The sequence below is a fragment of the Glycine soja genome, chromosome 8, assembly GCF_004193775.1.
Source record: "Glycine soja cultivar W05 chromosome 8, ASM419377v2, whole genome shotgun sequence".
NCBI lineage: Eukaryota > Viridiplantae > Streptophyta > Magnoliopsida > Fabales > Fabaceae > Glycine > Glycine soja.
The window spans coordinates 21,763,482-21,784,925 of NC_041009.1; the positions used below are offsets into that span (position 1 = coordinate 21,763,482).

Genomic DNA, 21,444 nt, shown 5'->3' on the forward strand with positions numbered 1-21,444 from the left:
TATGTTGATGTTTGTGTTCCACTCTTCCATTTTGTTGAGGGGTATACACACAACTAGTTTGGTGAATTATACCCTTTGAAGAAAAAAACTCTTTAAGAAAAAATTCAGGACCATTATCGGATCGAATGCATTTAATTTTTGTTTCAAATTGATTTTCAATCAAATTAATAAAATTTTGAACATGTGTTTTCACTTCACTTTTTGATTTTAATAAAACCACCCAAGTATATCTACTAAAATCATCAAGTATAGTTAAGAAATATCTATGTCCATGAATTGATGATTTAGAGAATGGTCTCCAAATATCCATATGAATCAACTCAAAAATTTTAGAGCTTCTACTCGAACTAAGAGAATAGGGCAATCATTTTTGTTTAGCTAAATGACAAATGTCACAAATTTCATTAGAATCTTTTGAAATAAAAGGGAATTGTTGATTTAAGACATTAAGACGATTACCAGATAAATGACCTAATCTAAAATGCCAAAGCTTAGAGTTATTGGTGTTGGTGGTGGTGATATTGTTGGTAGATGGGCTTCTATCCTTTCCAATTATCAAGTGAAAAAGGCCTTCCTTCAAGTCAGTCAAACGAATCGCCCTCAACGTGCTCATGTCCTGTATTGCACAAGAAATTTTAGAAAGATCAGTAGAAAAAGTAACACGACATGGGAAAGTGTATAATAACTTTGGGATAGACAAAAGAATGAAGCTAAAATTAGGAACAAAAAGAACATTATGGATAATGAAATCTGGAGTGAATTTTATGTTGCCTGAAATGTGGGATTGGACAGTGGATCCATTGGGTAAATGAATATTTATTGGTGCAATTGTAGAATATGTATAAAACAATCTAAGGAACAAGTTATATGGTCTGTGGCTCCAAAGTCAATTATCCATGGTGTGGTGTGTAAACTAAGAGTGTTAAGTGTGTGTGTGGTGGGAATAGAAAAAACAAAATGACTACCAAAACCAGAATTGTGAATTTGATTTGGGCTAGAATGAGTGAGGTTGGCTCGCGTAAGAGTAGTCTCTGAGCTTGCACCACCAGGTCCAGAGGATTTGCTGAGAAGATTCATCAATTCTTGGTATTGGGCCATTGTGATGTGAAACCCATGATCCTGAGTTGAGCTTTCTTTCTTGCTTTCTCCTCCATGGGTTGGGGTTGCCACTTCAGCGCTGTTCACCGCACCTCCACCTGAAGAGGTTGTGCCGCCACCGGAGGTATATTTGTTGTTAGAGAGACGTGGGTGACTTGGATATTTCGGATGTCCATGAGGGTACCCAAACTTAAAGTAGCAAACATCACTGGTGTGACCAAGTTTGTCGCAGTGGCTACATTTTGGCGGCGTGGTGTTCGATTTCTAGAAGCAAGAATCAATGGTGTGACCGAAGCAGCCACAAAAGTCACATTCACGTGTTGATTTGGTCCCCCCTTGTTGTGGGTTGCCTCGGCCTTTTCCAAAAACAACATTAACGAATGGGTTTGTGTCCAGAGCTGAAAAAGTTGGGTTGGAATGTTGTCGTTCATGTTGGATGATCATGGAAAATACTCGATTGGCAGAAGGAAGAGGATCGAGCAAGAGGATTTGAGAACGCACCATGGCAAAACGCTCATCAAGGCCTTTAAGGAAACGAATGATAAAATCCTGTTGGTGGTAAGTTTTTGCAGAGCAAGAACAAGGAGGCAAAGGGCGATAGTTATCTAGTTCCTCCCACAAAGACTTAAGAGAAGCGTTCACGGAGGTCATTCCAAATATCAATAGCGTTCACAGAGGTCATTCCATTTTATGCTTGGAGATAAGAGCCATTCGAAATGAACGGGACCAAGATTGGAAATTATTGGTAGTCAGATGTGGGATTCTCATTGGGATAGATATAGAAAGGGCTGGTTGGGTTTTGACTGGGATCAGTGAAGGAAGGTGGTGGTGGTGGAGTAGAATCATCCTCACCAGATGAGCTAGAGGTAGCCATAGTGAGATGGCGGCTAGAAGCTTAGAGGACTCTGATACCATGTTAGATTTCATCTTAAAACCAATTGGTACTAAGTGAAGTTGTCCAATGGATATATAAGCTGCACCCCAAGGACTGAGACAGACGATGTGGGACTTCCTAACAAATTTTATGCATTCTCCTTTCTAGGTTAATCATTATTCTTGAAAGTAATTTTGTCATCTTGTGTAACTCTTTAGAGAATCATGCCATTGTTGGGGAGCTTTTGGAAGCAAAAGCAAGTCAGCATGCTGACATAAACAAGTCACCAATAATTCCTCTTCTTTAAAATTGCAAAAGCAAGTCACCAATAATTCCTCTTCTTTAAAATTGCTTGTGTTGTGTGGTTTGCATCTTGTCTTGTCTGAAATTCCTACTTTTGTTTTCAATTTCAGTTTCTAGCTACCGTCTCACATGAAATTAGAACACCCATGAATGGTATTTTAGGTAACTTGAGAGTCTGCTTCTCTATCTTATTTAATCCCCTCTGTTATTTTTCTTCGTGCTTCAAGTTACTGATCTGACAATTTTGAGTTTCTTTCTAGCTACAAGTGATTCTTGGAACACTAAGTTCAATTTTGTGTTCTCTGTTAAAATGTTCACTGAATTTTGTGGCTGAAGTGCTCAAATATGATAGTTTGCTATGTAGTTACTGATCAGAGAATTTTGAGTTTCTTTCTAGCTACAAGTGATTCTTGGAAGACTCAGTTCAATTTTGTGGTCTCTGTTAAAATGTTCACTGCGAATTTTGTGGCTGAAGTGCTCAAATATGATTGTGTGCTATGTAAGCATGTAGTTGTGTTCTATGTGTATTGAGATCCTATATATGGTTAATCTGGCAATGCCAATGATATTATATTACAAATATTTTTCAGGCATGAGTAAGGGGCACAGTATTATTAAAAGACTGAAATTAATAGAATTGAAATTAGGGAATTACACTCAGATTGAAATTGTATTCATTACGTCTAGGAACACTGAAAATGAACTAAGTTGTACTTTTTTTTTTATTGACATTGTGTTTCTTTAATATTTCGGTGTTTCAATTTTTATTGCTAATTTTGTCATTTGCGGCAGAAAAATGCCAGAAAATCAGATGAACAGACACAATCAAAATCACGAGTTTTAAATAGTTCACCGTTTTGTTTTGAATGTAGCAGTACATGAATTACATCCAAAAGCCAGCATTGCAACACATTAGTTTGACTGCTAATAAATGACCCAGGAGGCCAATAGCTCCTCGTCTGTTTCCAAAGGCTATGGTTCATAAAATATTAGTACTATGCACTTATTTAGTAAAAAAAAAAGTATTTTGCACTTGTAGTGTTATTTTTTGGTACATCTATGAACTCATAGTGTAAATATTATGCGTTTTCATTGTCATATCTAATAAAAAAAATTATATTCCATGATTTATTGTTTTTAACAATAATTATCTTTAAAATATATATATCATTATTTATAATTAATCGATAGTATGAATTATAGAAATTAAACTCTAGTTATAATACCACAATAACGCTACACTTCCAACATATTAGGTTTTCAATGATGAATAACTTTAGCAGTTTTTTCTTCTGGGGAACATTTAATATATATTTTTAATTACTTAAAAAGTAATAATAATTGAGTATTTTAATGTTTTTAGGCAATAAATACTTTCTTAATAAATTATTTTTGTGTTTTTTTTTTTGTTTTTATCATGTGTTTCTTCAATTTTGTGAAGAACTTGAAAGCCATTAATTTAATTTTAAATGTTGTATTGATTACTGGTGTTTGATCTAATAACAAGAAATATTAGATGTACGGGAGATAAGACTGTTATTAAGGAAGGACACAAAAGTTTTCCAAGTGAACATAGCTCTTGTAAGTACCTAGAATAAACTCCATAGTATCTGGATTTTCTTTGTTTGATTTATTAATATGTAAATATACTTTTCTCCAGAACTTTTATGCAGGTTTGACAATCTCTAATGTATGTTGCGTTTCTATTAGTTGTCAAAAGCACGGTCTTCACCCTACACTTCCTTCCTTTCTTCATTTATTGGAATTTAGATCTCATATATAAGGCATTAATATTCTTGGACTTGTAACGACATACTTGCTAATTAAGATTAGTGGCTAATAATGAACAGGGGATTTCGGTGTTGCTGCACAACTTACAAGGACTATGTCAAAGTGCAATACGGTATTTGATGCTTAAACTTCTTATTTGTATTTATTGTGATTTGTATTCTTTTTTATTATAAAAACGTGATTACTTGATTTGTTTTTCCATGGATAGGATTTCAATTCCTATGATTTATGAATTCTTGTTCTGCATGTTATATATATAAATAAACCGGGCTGATATAGTCTTTCCTCTCTAGCATTATAATATTTTTAATAATATGAAATATGAAATTTTTATTTCTTGTTTTAAAAATATAAAAGAAAATAATATTTTTTAATAATATGTATACAATTTTTAATAATAATATTTTTATTATTTTTAGTCTTTTTTTATAAAAAAAATACACTCAAAAACGATTTTTAGTAAAAACGTCGTCTTAGAATGTTCAAAATTTTTAATTTTTTTTGTTAAAAAAAAGACACTTTAAGATGATTATCTGAAAAATCATATTAAAAAGTCTATTTCTTAAGATGGCTTTTAGAAAAATCATCTTAAAATCCTCATCAAATTTTAAATTTTATTTATTTAAAAAATAATCCTAAGATGGTTCTTTCAAAAACTATTTTAGAATTCTCAATTATTTTAATTTTTTTTAAAAATACATTCTAAGACTATTTCTTTACAAAACAGTCTTAGAAGGGGACAAAATCATCTTAAAAAAATATCGTTTTAAGACGATTTTTTGAAAATCTTGACTTTCATTGATGTTTACTTTAAAAACAGTTTTAAACTATCTTTGAATATGCTTTATAACAAACTTTGTATGTTGTTTTTGCAGTAATGTTATTTGAAGACAAATTTGAAAATCATTAAAAGTTGATATTAAACAAGAGTTGAAAACTATCATTAAAAACATTCAAGAACTACCATTAAAGGACATTTTTGTAGTAGTGTGGGTTGAGTCAACCCATATTTTATAAGGGCATAATTTTTTGAAGTCTAGAGAGGTTTGGCTGAAAACCAATATTGGTCTAACATTCCATTATTGATTACTTTAGTTTAGAGATGTTTTGTAAAAAAAAAAAAAATGTACCACATAAGTATGATTCTCGATCATTATGATGATAATTATGATTCATAGGAATAATTAAAATATATTTATGTTGCAATAAATATTTTTGGGAATATTTATATAAGATTTTTGGGAGTCAAATATTAATGTGTTATTTTTATTAAAAATTTAAATGTTTATCAAATTAAGTGATTGAACAAGAGTAATATGAAAAACTATAATTTTATATATCACAATAAAAATAGATTTAACCGGAGAAAGTTAGATTCTTACATCTTATTATGAGAATGTTTTATGGAAAATTCAATTAAAAAAAATTAATGTTTATGTACGGACGTTATAATTTTACAACGTTACTAGTAATACATACGTCACTAGTAATGCATCATTGTTGAAGATAATTAATTTTAAAAGTTAATAAATTTGTCATATATTATGAATTGTATAAAATTTTTTAGATAAAAATTATAGAATTAAATGTTCTCGCATTTATTGATAGTTTATTCGTGTTCCTACTACTTTTTTACTTATAATTTACATAAAAATATTAAGTCAAAGTGACTAATTTCACTTAAATCTAAGTTCTTAATTTTTATCAATATAATCAATGATTAAAAAATGAAAAAAAAAATTGGATCTTAATCTATAAATAAAAGATCGGACTACATACAATCACGGTAATATCTGAGAATTGTGTCCAATTTTTAAATAATATAACTTGGTTAAGCCTTCGTGCATAATTATTTTTTTCATTCAAAAATATTATTGAAAGCATTAAATTCCTTAAAATGATTTTTAAAATATACATACCAATGGTAAGAATTTAAGATTCCCAACCTGAAATTTAAGAGATTAAAGAATATCCTTACGAAACTCCTCCTTAAGAGAGGAAATATAGTCATTGGCTTCAAAAAGTTGAAAGCAGAAAAGAATACATATGTTCATAATCTCTTCCCCAACATAGGAGATCGAGTTATTGTTGCAATAAACGAAAACACGCCCAACAATGGAGACATGCACAGCACATCGGCTGAGGAGGGAGTAAGCAAAAGCATAAGAACACATAAAATAGCTTGACCGACGCGATCACTACCTATCAATCTTATGGCAATTCCTTAAAAAGCTACCTTTATTAGCACATCGGTTGGGTATACCACCGGGAGGAACTCTGGCCCCACACCGACGATAACCATTGATAGTCGTACACAAGAAGGCTGCAGATTTGAGTGTATCAAAAACGACTTTATTGGCTCCTCCAGCGAGGATTCTGCGGAAGTGGGAGCTGGAGATGGTGGGAAGAAGCTCTGAGTCCAAGCGGTGGACGTTGTTGAGGCAGTCTTCTACGGAGCCATCGCACACAGAACTCTCAGAAGCAGTGTCCGTGTCATTGGACTTGGACAGTTCAGCTGCAATGCTGAGATGTGCGTGGAGCCAAATCACCATAACCCACATCAGGAAACGCCTGCCTGATCCTCGCTTCTTCATGTCTATGCTTCTCCTTGATACAACTTGTAACAGATATATTTTCTCAAATTAAATTCAACACTCTATAATATCCACACTTATGATATATATATGTATATACATATTGGGAGGAGGTGATATGAGTATTTTATTATTAGAGGTGAGAGAAAAATAACAATCCTTACATCAAAATAAATTCAGATTTAATTACTAATTAAATTACTATCTAATTCTCTCACCTCTCCTAATAAAACATTTATCTAAGCTCATATGTCATATATAAACTATACCCTAGTACAGCTGCGCATTACATAGCGTCGGCAGTGCAAATTTATATTATTATTAATAAGCTACCTACTATCTAACTTTCACATGTACGTCTTTAATTTGTGTCATTTTCAACATGTGAAGTGGGGTGACACAATACTAGAAGAGACAACTTTTTACGATTTATAAACAGTGTCTTTCCTTTGGATTTTTGGCTCTACTAAAATAAGTGGAATGTATCTTAGAAGATAAAATTAACAAGTAAATTTATGATTAATTTTAGATTTTATTGAATATATATTTAATTTTATTATAATTTTCTTTACTGAATAATTTTATTATAACTTTTAATGGTTGATCTTCTAACTAGTCATTTATAGATGCATTTTATTTTATAAAGTTCATCCGCTAACTTTAGAAGAGTCAATGCTTCAAAAAAAAAAAAACTTTAGAAGAGTAAAATCCTTGTTGTTTTTATGTCCTCTCCTTTATTCAACCACTTTGATTTCAAGATTTTTTTTTATTATGTTAAGTTGATGAGATAATTTTAGCTAAGTTAGAAGATAGCAAACAATCTAATTTTATTATTTGTAGAGACTCAATTAATAGTGCATCCCAATTTTTAGAATTAATGAAATTGGTAATTTATTTTAAAAATGTTAAATGTTAAGAAAGAGTTTTTATTTGTAAGATATTACTATGAGTTTATCATACTCACATGTTCAAACAATTAAATAAAATCTTTGATAAAGAAATATTTAATATGTTTAAACCTTTGCATATCATCACTAAAAAATAACTATAAAATTCACTTTTTGATACAATTTATAAGCCCTTTAATTATCTTATAATAAAATTAAAATTTAATTTTGATATACCGATAATAAAACTTTATTTTATGTTCAAAGTTCAAACAGTGCAACAAAAATAAAAAATAAAAAATCACTCGAGATATTTTTGCCGTGCTTGAAATTTCCACACAGCTAGTACATTGACAAGTCGCAACCAAGTCCAATAAAAAATAATTAATAATAATAATAATAATAAGAAGAAGAAAGCAAGCAAGCATAGACTTGAAGTCTCCGCTAACTTTAAAAAAAAAAAAAAATAGACATGAACCATTCGTTGATTAATAGTGTTTGAGGTCTCTGTTCTGCTACTATGTGGTGCTTGGATTACAATCCATGGAAAAAACTTGCACTGGATTTGCTTTAGGAGCTATCCTCCTCCACCTGCTGTTGTTGTCCCTCCCTAACCTTTCCATAGCAGAGGTTACTATTTATAGTCCCGATGAGATCTTCAGCATCGATTGTGGCTCATCCATCAATTCGTCCACACCGGACGGTCGGAACTGGATTGGAGACAGCAACACCAAACTCCTTCATGATAGCCAGAACACAGTTGCAGCTCCTGCGCTAACACCATCTACACAACAGGGCCCTTACACCTATGCTCGTCTCTCTCACTCCCAATTCACTTACTCCTTCCCTGTCTCCACCGGCCCAAAGTTCCTTCGCCTCTTCTTCCGCTCAACTTCATACCAAAACTTTGATCCCCCCAAAGCCTATTTTTCAGTCAAATCTGGCCCATACACCCTCCTTAAAGATTTCAATGCTTCCCTCAATGCTGATGCTGACGACGAGCCTGGCGAATACTTGTTCAGAGAGTATTGCATCCACCTTGAAGATGGTAAGAGGCTCAACATAACCTTCATACCGACAACCATAGATTCGTACGCTTTCATCAATGGAATCGAGATTGTTTCAATGCCCTCCTATCTCTACTACACCAATCCTGATGTCGTCGACAGCGCTGGATTGCCTCAACTCGTTGGCCTCACGAACCCAATTCCCATTGAAAACAACTATGCTTTGGAGACGAAGTATCGGTTAAGAGTTGGAGACGCAGAAATCCCTGCCTCACAGGACACTGGTATGCTCAGAAGCTGGGATGTGGATAAAAAATATGTAACTAGTCAAAGTGTACTATCTCTAGATATTGACACTATAACTAAGCTGAGATTCACGAAGACTACTCCTAACTATACGGCACCAGACCAAGTGTATCGATCCTTAAGGAATATGGGACCTGATAGCTCTAAGAACTTGAGGTTCAACCTCACATGGCAGCTTCCCATTGATTCTGGCTTCACCTACTTGCTAAGGTTACACTTTTGCGAGCTTGACCCGGGGGTTAACAAGCCTGGTGACCTGAGCTTCTACATCTTCGTTCATGATCAGTTGGTTGAAGACTGGGCAGATGTTCTCGGTTGGAGCGATGAACAGAAGGGTGTCCCAGTGGTTAGACAGTATGCAGTTTTCATTCAAGGGAATCAGCATCAAAGGGCATATCTTTCACTCAAAATGCATCCTAACCCTACAAGCTTGGCCAAGGACGCAAAACTAAATGGAATTGAACTTTTCAAAATCAACGACTCAACAGGTAATCTCGCCGGACCAAACCCAGACCCTCTTCGTGCACAAACCCCCGAGGTTCCCCATCATAGCTCAGAGAAGAAAAGCAACGGCACCACGAGAACCCTATTTGCCGCCATCGCAGGTGCAGTTTCCGGAGTTGTTTTGCTCTCCCTTATTGTCGTTTTCTTCCTCGTCAAACGCAAGAAGAACGTCGCCGTTGACGACAAAAAAGAAGGAACTTCTCGCGGAAGTGGCTCATCATCGCTACCAACCAACCTCTGCCGTTATTTCTCAATTGCAGAAGTAAGAGCTGCCACCAACAACTTCGACAAACTCTTCATGGTTGGAGCGGGAGGCTTCGGCAACGTGTACAAAGGCTACATCGACGACGGTGCAACATGTGTCGCAATCAAAAGGCTCAAACCCGGTTCTCAGCAAGGTAAACAGGAGTTCGTGAACGAGATCGAAATGCTGTCTCAACTTCGCCATCTCAATCTTGTTTCCCTCGTCGGTTACTGCAACGAGAGCAATGAGATGATACTCGTTTACGAATTCATAGATCGTGGAACCCTCCGTGAGCATATCTACGGCACCGATAACCCTTCTCTTTCATGGAAGCACAGGCTTCAGATATGCATAGGTGCTTCACGAGGACTGCATTATCTGCATACAGGTGCGAAGCACATGATCATTCACCGTGACGTCAAGAGCACCAACATCTTGTTGGATGAAAAATGGGTAGCCAAGGTTTCAGACTTCGGGTTATCCCGAATCGGGCCCATTGGTTCTTCAATGACTCATGTAAGCACTCAGGTGAAAGGTAGCATTGGATATTTAGACCCAGAATATTACAAACGACAGCGTTTGACTGAGAAATCAGATGTATACTCCTTTGGGGTGGTGCTCTTGGAGGTATTGTCTGGGAGGCAGCCTTTGCTCCGTACGGTGGAGAAGCAACAGGTGTCACTGGTTGATTGGGCTAAGCATCTCTATCACAAGGGTTCTCTGGGTGCGATTGTGGATGCAAAACTGAAGGGCCAGATAGCACCTCAGTGTTTGCATAGGTTTGGTGAGGTTGCTTTGAGCTGTTTGCTTGAGGATGGGACCCAGCGACCTTCGATGAACGATGTCGTTGGGGTGTTGGAGTTTGTACTGCAGCTTCAGGATAGTGCTGTTAATGGAGTGGTGCCTTTGGTTGTGAGTGGTGAGGATTATGAAGACAGTGAGGACATGTTTAGCAGTACCCACAGTAGTATGCAACTTTCGGATCATAGTAACAGCACTGGATTGAACACCACAAGCTATGGGAGTAAGGAATCTGACAGGTTGATGATCGTCCCGAAGAATGTTTTCTCTGAGATTAATGATCCCAAGGGACGATGAGGTTACTGTTCAAGTTCAGGTTGAGTTTGGTGTTTAAAGTTCCCGGAGAATGTTAATTACATATTATTTCAAATTAGATAAACTTAGAAATGTTTGGAGATGTCTATGTAAAAATCTGTAAGTGCTTGGAAATATTTAGAAGTGGATATGAATAAGGAAGTTATTTGAAATAAGAATGTCTACTTAAATATATATTTTGGAATCAAGAAAGTTTCAGTTCTTTTCTTTTTTAATAAACTTTCCTTCTTTCAGTAGAGTGATATGACAGTTAGGACTGTAATAGTTAGAGATAAAAATATTGAGAGATGACAAGGTTTTTTTTATTCCAAAGGTGGCATTTTTTTTAATATTACCAAATGGGGCACATTTTGATTAAATACCCCTTCAAGGATAAGACATAAATGACATCACCACTTTGCATACACAAGTCAAGTTATAAAACTTTTTTCGACTTCTTAATTTTTTATTTTATTTTAATTGTTCTATTAGAAGTTGTAAGAACTTTTATAATTTTTTCAAATTTTTTCGTAGAGTACGTGTTTTACACAACATATGAGTAAAGACCATACATATTATTAATGAGATAAAATTCTACTCAAAATTATTATATATAACAAAGTTCTTTATTCGAATAGTTAATACAAGCACATAATTGTACATAAAAAATTTAATAATATTTATTTTTACTTGAAAATCTTATAATATCATTTTTAATTAGAAATTGTTTTTGCATAAAATATATATATTTTATTAAGAGTTTATTAAATATATTTTTATTACAAGATTTTTTTTGCCACTTTCAAATTTTTTTCTACTTTATTACAGGATAATTTTTAATTACTTAAATAATATCATAAGTCATATCAGTTTTAATTTTTTACATAATATGTAGTAACAATAAAATGTATTTTTTGTTACAAAATCAATTTTAAATTACTTACTAAATAAACTTTTTCTTCAAGTATTTCACAAAAGTACATATTAAAGACTCATATCATAAATTAAAAATAATTTTAATTATGATAGAAAACTTAAATATCATTCAGGAGAGACAATGCTACTCAAGAACATAATGGATGACTAGTTAATGCATCCGTATATCAAAGACTAAACAATGTTTGTTTTTGGAAAACTCATTTTTACTTAGTAATCATTTTTACATAAATACATAATAACTATTAAAATAAATTTATTAAGTATATTTGTATTATAATACTTTTAAAATACTTACTTAATAATATCATAAATTAAATTAATTTTTATGATAGAGACAAAAAATATCATTAATGAGAGACCATCATGCTCAACACTATTATAGGCGAATCATTATAGGTTATATAACTTTTTTTTTTTTTTAGAATTTAACATAACAACATATCAAACAATCAACAATATTTATTTTTAATTTAAAATTGTATAAAATTATTTTTACTTGGAAATCGAATAAAATAAATTTATGAATAAACTATTTTTTAATAATATTTATATTATGTAATTGAAATTTTTATACTATAAATTAATTTAAATCTAATTACTTAATATATTTATAATAAAATAATATTTGTCGCTTTGTTTAATATTTATAAAATAAGGTTAAATATCATTTTTGCATAATTATATAATAAATATTTTAATATTAATTTATTAAATATTTTTATTGTAAAATATTACATACCGAATAATTTTATAAATTAAATTAGTTATAATAATATTGATTTTTTTATATAAATACATAATCAATATATTAAAATGATATTTATTAAGTTGGAAACTGGTAAGAACATGAACAATAGTTTCAATTTTCAAATAGTAGCAAACAATGATTTAAATAGCCTAAAAATTCGGATTTGATTGAATTATGTTTTTGCTCTATTCTAATCATTTTTCATTTTAGAGTATGTGTTTCTTTTGATATGTAGAAATTTAACAATATCAAAAGATTTACAATACTCACACTTTGTTCAACCAAGTTTAGATCCCTAATATGTTTAGAGAATATAAATATTAATAAACAATTATGTTTATTTTAATATAGAGATTAAATTTTATAAACAGATGTATTTAGAACATGTGTGAAAACAAAAGCGATGCAAGTATCTTGTTAGTTGACCCTTACAAGTAACAAAAAGAATTACACTGAAAGTGAGAATATATATAGTATCGGCTAGGCCCACGCTAAGATGTAGTGATGGCCTTTAGGATGTCGTTAGTTTTATACAATTAAATCATTACTTTTTTTTTTTTTTGTAGTGTAATAAGAAAAGAAATGTTCAAAAATTGAATATTTCCAAAACTTTTTATGTGGAAGAAAAGCAGATGACCAAATGTATGGACACATTCCTTTGCGAGCAGTGTATTAACTATTAAGTCATTGTCTCGAATGGTTTTAGGTATCAACGGCCCCACCTTATTAACTAGAAAGAAAACTGAAGGAAGCTACTCCTAAGTTATCGCTGCTCATCCCAACTTCCATAATGAATGCACAAATCCTAATTAATTGTTTGATTTGACCTATGCTCAATGAATTTAGAGTGTGTTTGGATGAGGCAATTTAAAATTGTGAGAATTTTAAATGTTCCAATTTAAATTCTTTTATTTTTTAAATTTTGTGTTTGGATTTCTTTATTAAAACTCGAAGCCTTGTGAAGAAGAGCATCGCACGTGCGTGCGAGAACCCCGATGGCAAAGGAGAACGCAGCGTGCGTGCTGCTAAGACTCTCGCAGGTGGAGGAGAGCAAGGCAGCGATCGGGCGGTCCGGCGCGATTCCACTGCTGGTGTGCCTCCTGGAGAGTGGGGGGTTCCATGCGAAGAAGGATGCATCGACGACGCTGTACTCGTTGTGCATGGTGAAGGAGAACAAGACCAGGGCGGTGAAGGCGGGGATCATGAAGGTGCTGGTGGAGCTGATGGCAGACATTGAGTCAAACATTATGGACAAGTCGGCATACGTGGTGAGCGTGCTGGTGGCAGTACCGGAGGCGAGGGCGGCGCTGGTGGAGGAAAGAGGCATGCCGGTGCTGGTGGAGATCGTCGAGGTTGGGATGTAGCGGCGGAAGGAAATCGTGGTGGTTATTTTCTTACAGGTTTGCGAGAACTTTGATGGAGAAGAGCATCGCCATGAAGATGTCGTCGACTCCGGCGTCGACGGCCACATCGAAGTAGCCTGCGATGGTGGTGTTTCTGTCGCTGGATTTCTTCTTCAACGCGGCTTCCAGGTAGATGAGGGCTTTTTCGGCGAGAATCCCGCGCATGCCGCCGCCGATAGCGTGAATGCATATCTTGTCATGTTGGTTCTTGACTGCGGAGACGTAGTCCACGGCGGCTGTAGCCACCGGAGTATGAGAAACTTGCTTTTGAGAATTTGAAATTCACTCCCTTGAAGATAGAATTTGAAATTCTATTCTTTCAACTAACTAAAATTCCTTTTAAAATTCTAAAATTTTAAATTCCTTTTACTAAAATATCCAAACAGTTGCTTTCAATAAAAAAAGAATTTAATTCCCTATAAAAAATGCATTACCTAGATAAAATATCCTTTTAGGGACACGAAAGCAATGTGGTTGAGGAGAGAAAATATGTATATGGTGCAACTCGTTTTCATCTCCTCTTTCTCACGAAATGGAGAAAGCCGATGGCTAAGGTGAAGATTTCGAATCTGGGCATCATCTGTAGAAATTGACTATGAACATTTAGGATGTATTTGCAAATCATTCATTTAGAATTTGGAAAAATCGAAATAGCAGATGCGAAACACACCAGTGAGATGAAAATCTTTGGCATTCTGCGATTGAGGCATGCGAAGCCGCGACCTCTGTCCTCCCTCTCACCTCTTCTCCTTCCCTGCTTCCCTGTTGGTTTTACATTCTCAGATTTGTGTTTTGTTGTCAAATTTGAGTTTTCTGCCAAAGACGTTGTGGCGCTGACAACCAGTGCCTTCTAATCACAATGAGGCAATAGAACCCCTAACAAGCAACAACGATAGTACGCCGAAGAGGCTCTATTAGGATTTCATCTTTGTATGGTGATTATGTGGCTGCGTTCACATGCTGTGACGAAGCAATACTACGTTTTTATAAAAGCGAAGTCCCGGACAACAATATTTCCTACCAAAAGCTTAATGGCCATTAGTATAGCAGAGAAAGAAAACCCTAGTGCTCTGTTTCAAGGAATCTCAAATTCCTCTTCTGTTTCTTCTGATTAAGATTTTGTGTTAATTTTTAATTGGATCTGTCAAGCCCTTTAATTTTGATGAGTTTTTTCGTGTATGTGAAATTATTTTGAATCTGACGTTGTAATTATTTGTTGATTGAAACTTGAAAGTGATTTTGAGATTTGCCATGAAGTTGTATATTTTGTTAGAGTTTGTGGTCTTAGTTCCTTTGTCCCACATCGCTTGGTCTGTAAAACTTGTGTGGGCTTAGTCCCACATCGCTTGGTTTGTAAAAACTTGTGTCTCACTAGTGTTATATATAGAGACACCTTGTAAGCTTTTATGTGCAAGTAATAAAAAGTTCTCCTAGTGTAGCCGTGGACGTAGGCACATACATTGTGTGCTGAACCACGTCAAACTGTGTGTCTTTTTCTTTCTTCCCTTTATTTCTTTCTCTTCTTTTATTGCTCTATACTAACAACTGGTATCAAGAGCTTTTGGTTACTCCACGGGATTTCCTTAGTTTAAAGGAATTAGTGAGAGTCTTCTCAGTTTAGAGGAGGCAGTGGGAGCAATGGCATTAGAATAGGGGAAGGTGAAGATCGAGAAGTTCGATGGTAGAGATTTCAGCTTTTGGAAGATGCAGATAGAGGATTATCTATATCAGAAGAAGCTGTATCAGCCCTTATCAGGGGTTAAGCCAGAAGACATGAAGCAAGAAGAATGGGACTTGCTAGATCGACAGGCTCTTGGCGTGATCAGATTGACATTAGCCAAGAACGTCGCGTTCAACATCGTGAACGAGAAGACTACTGCAGGCTTAATGAAGGCATTATCAGATATGTACGAGAAGCCGTCAGTAGCCAACAAAGTATACTTGATGCGCCGGTTGTTCAACCTCAAGATGAGAGAAGGTATCTCTGTAACTGATCATATTAATGAGTTTAATACTATTCTTGCCCAATTGGAATCTGTGCAGATTAAATTTGAGGATGAGGTGAAGGCATTGATTCTATTGTCATCACTACTGGATAGTTGGGCTGCAACTGTTACTGCAGTTAGTAGTTCTACAAGGGAGAACACATTAAAGCTTAGTGACATCCGTGACTTGATCTTGAGCGAAGATGTTCGCAAGAGAGATTCAGGAGAATCTTCCAGTCATGTTTCCAATTCAACATAATACTGAAGGCAGGGGAAGGACTACCCAGAAGGGTCAGAATGGTCGAGGCAGATCAAAGTCAAGAGGGAAAGGTCAGAGAAAATTTCAAAGTGACGTTACTTGTTGGAATTGTGACAAGAGAGGTCACTTTAGCAATCAGTGCAAGGCACCAAAGAAGAACAAGTCGCACAAAAACAAGAAGCGCGATGATGATGAATCCGCAAATGTAGCAACTGATGAACTTGATGATGCATTAATTTGCAGTTTGGATAGTCCTGTTGATTCATGGATCATGGACTCAGGTGCGTCGTTCCACACTACTCCCTCTAAAGATTTATTGTCTAACTATGTTTCTGGAAGATTTGGAAAAGTTTACCTTGCAGATGGAAAATCTCTTGACATTGTCGGAAGAGGTGATATCAACATCAAGACCTCTAGTGGATCCCTATGGACATTGCACAATGTCAGACATATTCCTGCCTTAAAGAGAAATTTAATATCTATAGGGTAGTTGGATGATGAGGGACATCACACCACTTTTGGAGATGGAGCTTGGAAGGTAACAAAAGGCAATCTCATTGTGGCTCGTGGAAAGAAGCGAGGATCTCTTTACATGATTGCAGATGAGGATATGGTAGCAGTTACTAAGGCTGTCAATAATTCAACCATGTGGCGTCAAAGACTTGGACATATGAGTGAAAAAGGAATGAAGCTTATGGCGGCAAAGGGTAAGCTATCAAGCCTCAAGCATGTTGATGTTGGTGCTTGTGAACATTGTATCCTTGGAAAGCAGAAAAAGGTCAGTTTCTCAAGGGCAGGGAAGACTCTGAAAGCTGAAAAGCTAGAATTGGTGCACACAGATGTTTGGGGGCCAGCCCCAGTGAAATCTGTTGGAAACTCACGCTATTATGTCACCTTTATCGACGACTCTACCAGAAAGGTATGGGTTTATTTTCTTAAAAATAAATCTGATGTGTTTTCTGTGTTTAAAAGGTGGAAAACAGAAGTTGAAAATCAGACAGGTCTAAAGGTTAAAAGTCTGAAATCTGACAATGGTGGGGAGTATGATAGTCAGGAGTTTAAAGACTTCTGTTCAGAACATGGGATCAGAATGATCAAGACAATACCAGGAACACCTGAGCAAAACGGTGTTGCAGAAAGGATGAATAGAACCTTGAATGAGAGAGCAAGGTGTATGCGGATCCAATCTGGCTTGCCTAAAGCATTCTGGGCAGAAGCAATAAACACAGCAGCATATCTCATCAATAGAGGACCATCAGTTCCTTTGAATTATCAGTTGCCTGAAGAAGTATGGTCTGGAAAGGAGGTAAAACTTCCACATTTGAGAATTTTTGGTTGTGTTTCATATATACTGACAGACTCTAATAGTAGAGATAAATTGGATCTGAAGGCGAGGAAGTGTTATTTTATTGGTTATGGATCTGACATGTATGGCTACAGGTTTTGGGATGACCAAACCAAGAAAGTTATCAGAAGCAGAAATGTTACTTTTAATGAGAACTTATTTTATAAGGACAAATTTTCTGCAGAATCTACATGTGCAGGTAAACTGTCAGAAATTTCTGAGAAAGCAACACTTGAAGAAATTTTAGAAAGTGATGTAGCCAACAGAAACCAGAGTACAGGCGTAGAGGTTGAGTCAGAACCAGAACCATCAACTCCTCCAAGAAAATCTAGCAGAATTTCAGTACCACCAGATAGGTATTCCCCCTTCATTGCATTATTTGTTGTTAACTGATGCTGGTGAGCCAGAATGTTTCAATGAGGCTACACAGGGGAATGACACTATTGAGTGGGAGCTAGCGATGAAAGATGAGATGACATCCCTTCAGAAGAATAAGACGTGGTCTTTAACTAAATTGCCAGAAGGAAAGAAGGCATTACAGAATAAGTGGGTCTATAGGCTAAAGGAAGAATCTGACGGTAGAAGAAGATACAAGGCGAGACTTGTGGTGAAAGGGTTTCAGCAGAAACAAGGAATTGATTTCACAGAGATCTTCTCTCCAGTTGTAAAGATGACTACCATCAGAGTTATTCTGAGCATAGTAGCTGCAGAGAATCTTCATTTGGAGCAGTTAGATGTTAAAACTGCATTCTTGCATGGGGATTTAGAGGAAGACATCTATATGACCCAACCAGAAGGTTTTGAAGTGTCAGGCAAGGAGAATCTTGTATGCAAGCTTCACAAAAGTTTGTATGGCTTGAAACAAGCACCGAGGCAGTGGTACAAGTTTAATGAGTTTATGAGCAACTCAGGATTCAAAAGATGTGGCATTGACCATTGCTGCTATGTTAAAAAATATACTAATAGTTATGTTATCCTTGTTGTGTATGTTGATGACATGTTGATTGCAGGATCTAGTATGGCAGAAATTAACAGGTTGAAGCAGCAGTTGGCAGAAAACATTGAAATGAAGGATCTTGGTCCAGCTAAACAAATCCTTGGTATGAGAATTCTTAGAAACAGACCAGAAGGAATTTTGAAGCTGTCTCAGGAAAAATATATACACAAGTTGCTTGACAGGTTTTACCTTGGAGATTCTAAGACCAGGAATACCCCTTTGGGATCTCATTTGAAGTTTTCAAAGAAGCAATCTTTGCAGACAGATGAAGAAAAATGTTACATGTCAAGAGTACCATATGCATCAGCAGTTGGGAGTTTGATGTATGCTATGGTGTGTACCAGACCTGACATAGCACATGCAGTGGGAGTTGTCAGTAGGTTCCTATCAAATCCAGCAAAGGAGCATTGGGAAGGAGTAAAGTGGATACTCAGATATTTGAAGGGTACTTCAGAGATGTGTTTGTGCTTCAGAAAAGGAAATCTCACTTTACAGGGATTTTCAGATGCAGACTTGGGAGGAGATTTTGATACCAAGAAGAGCACCACAGGCTACATTTTTACCTTGGGAGGTACTGCTGTGAGTTGGAAGTCTAAACTTCAAGATAGAGTTGCTCTCTCAACCACGGAAGCCGAGTACATAGCTATCTCAGAAGCAGCTAAGGAGATGATTTGGTTAAAGAATTTTCTCAATGAATTGGGGAAAGAACAAGATTATGCTCCAATGTTTAGTGACAGTCAAAGTGCTATAAGTCTTGCTAAGAATCCAGTCTTCCATTCTAGATGCAAGCATATTCAATTAAGATACCATTTTATCAGGGAGTTGATAAATGATGGAAACTTATCTTTATTGAAGATCTTAGGATCAGAGAATCCAGCAGATATGTTGACTAAAGCTGTTACAACTGACAAACTGAGGCTTTGCATTGCCTCAGTTGGCCTTCAAGGATAATTGAAGATGAAGGCGCTACACTAGGTAAAGAGTCGATGAACTCGTTGCTTACAAGGAGCTGCTAGAGTTTGGAACTTAGACCCCAAGTGGGAGAATTGTTAGAGTTTGTGGTCTTAGTTCCTTTGTCCCACATCGCTTGGTCTGTAAAACTTGTGTGGGCTTAGTCCCACATCGCTTGGTTTGTAAAAACTTGTGTCTCACTAGTGTTATATATAGAGACACCTTGTAAGCTTTTATGTGCAAGTAATAAAAAGTTCTCCTAGTGTAGCCGTGGACGTAGGCACATACATTGTGTGCTGAACCACGTTAAACTGTGTGTCTTTTTCTTTCTTCCCTTTATTTCTTTCTCTTCTTTTATTGCTCTATACTAACATATTTTAATTTGCCATATTTGGGGCATGTACTGTGTATTGTATATCATTGGAAAATGGAAAATCTCTTGAAATTTAGATTAATCACATGTGTTATTTTCATCTATTTTTAGATTAGTCATAGTTGATCTTTGCTGGGAAGTAGTTGGAGGGGAAAGAGTCTTACTGACTACAATGTTCAGAAAGAGTCTATTCTTCACCTTGTGTTGTGTCTTTGTGGTGGATTTTAAAAGTTTGAGATTAATGTTCTTTAGGTCTCTTGTTAAAGTTGCTAGTCTTACCATGCATATTGCAATTTTTTTCATCTGCAAGTCGTTGAGAACAATGAAACCTGTTACTAATATGTATCAATTTTTTGATACTATGTTTTGGTTATTCTACATGTCAGTTTTTCTTATCACTAACTAAGAACTGGTGTTCTTTTTCAGGACAAATAGTTTACAAAAACATAAAGATACGCCAACCAATATGTGGCTAAAGGTCTGGTTAGAACAGAAGAAGGTAAACAGAGACCATTGATGCTGCAGATGACTTTTTGTTGGGGATAAGAGATGCCGGAAGTATTGTGCCTGCAATACAAGGTATAGATGCTCTCCTAATACTCACAAGTACAGTGCCACAGATAAAACCTGGGTTTGATCCAACAAAAGGACAAAGAGCAGAGTTTTATTTTGATGATGGTGCATATCCTGAACAGGTACTATTACAATTTCTTTTGGGTTTAAGTAGTTTTTTAAATTTATCCCTTTTTTTATCATATTTTATTGATTTTTACATATTAGGTTGACTGGATTGGGCAGAAAAATCAAAATAGATGCTGGTGAGATTCTATTTCTTCTTTCCAGCAATCATCGATAGTAATACAAACTTACAAATGGTTGTGATATTGAAATTATTTTGTATATATATGAATAGCTAAGGCTGCTGGAGTGAAACACATTGTGTTGGTAGGAATATACATGGTTAGTATTGAGGTAAAAATACATTTCTATCACTGGTCTTCATCAGTGGGGCCTTCTAATGAAGGATCACTACTGCATAATATAGGGGAATCAAGCTCATGAGTCATACCATGAAATTATGGGAAAGAGTGATCGAACGGAGATTAAGAAAGGAGACTCAAGTTACTGAGAATCAATTTGGTTTCATGCCGGGAAGGTCGACCATGGAAGCGATCTATTTATTACGGCGGGTGATGGAGCAATATCGCATGGACCAACAAGACTTGCACTTGATTTTTATTGACTTGGAGAAAGCGTATGATAGAGTGCCTAGAGAGATTTTGTGGAAAGCTCTAGAGAAGAAAGGGGTTAGGGTTGCATATATTCGAGCTATCCAAGATATGTATGATAGGGTATCGACTAGTGTTAGGACACAGGGTGGAGAGTCAGACGATTTTCCCATCACAATTGGTTTGCATCAAGGGTCAACCCTTAGCCCCTACCTTTTTATCTTAATTCTGGATGTCCTCACGGAACAAATCCAAGAGATAGCGCCGAGATGCATGCTTTTTGCAGATGACATAGTCCTCCTTGGAGAGTCGAGGGAGGAGTTGAATGAGAGGTTGGAAACTTGGAGACGAGCTCTAGAAACACATGGTTTTTGCCTAAGCAGAAGCAAATCGGAGTATATGGAATGTAAGTTCAACAAAAGAAGGAGGGTTTCTAACTCAGAGGTGAAAATAGGAGACCATATTATCCCTCAAGTCACACGGTTTAAATATCTTGGGTCCGTAATACAGGA

At 35.5% G+C, this 21,444-nt stretch overlaps 3 protein-coding genes across 3 annotated transcripts; 2 read left to right on the forward strand and 1 right to left on the reverse strand.

Moving 5' to 3' along the window:
* Positions 1 to 6,040: 6,040 nt before the first annotated feature.
* LOC114424209 lies at positions 6,041 to 6,786 on the reverse strand. The gene has a single exon (XM_028391060.1). The coding sequence runs from the start codon at positions 6,658 to 6,660 to the stop codon at positions 6,265 to 6,267; it is 396 nt and encodes a 131-aa protein (XP_028246861.1). The 5' UTR covers positions 6,661 to 6,786; the 3' UTR covers positions 6,041 to 6,264.
* Positions 6,787 to 7,989: 1,203 nt separating this feature from the next.
* Positions 7,990 to 10,896, forward strand: LOC114422735 (receptor-like protein kinase FERONIA). Its single transcript, XM_028389239.1, has one exon. The coding sequence runs from the start codon at positions 8,091 to 8,093 to the stop codon at positions 10,704 to 10,706; it is 2,616 nt and encodes an 871-aa protein (XP_028245040.1). The 5' UTR covers positions 7,990 to 8,090; the 3' UTR covers positions 10,707 to 10,896.
* A 2,489-nt stretch (positions 10,897 to 13,385) lies between these two features.
* On the forward strand, positions 13,386 to 13,754 carry LOC114424023 (U-box domain-containing protein 14-like). The gene has a single exon (XM_028390896.1). It carries the CDS (start codon positions 13,386 to 13,388, stop codon positions 13,752 to 13,754), a length of 369 nt encoding a protein of 122 aa, XP_028246697.1.
* The last annotated feature ends 7,690 nt before the right edge of the window (positions 13,755 to 21,444 follow it).

What these genes read in the sequence shown, in the direction of transcription:
- LOC114424209 (XM_028391060.1), bottom strand. Translation starts at nt 6,660, where the DNA reads ATGAAGAAGCGAGGATCAGGCAGGCGTTTCCTGATGTGGGTTATGGTG.
- LOC114422735 (XM_028389239.1), top strand. Translation starts at nt 8,091, where the DNA reads ATGGAAAAAACTTGCACTGGATTTGCTTTAGGAGCTATCCTCCTCCAC.
- LOC114424023 (XM_028390896.1), top strand. Translation starts at nt 13,386, where the DNA reads ATGGCAAAGGAGAACGCAGCGTGCGTGCTGCTAAGACTCTCGCAGGTG.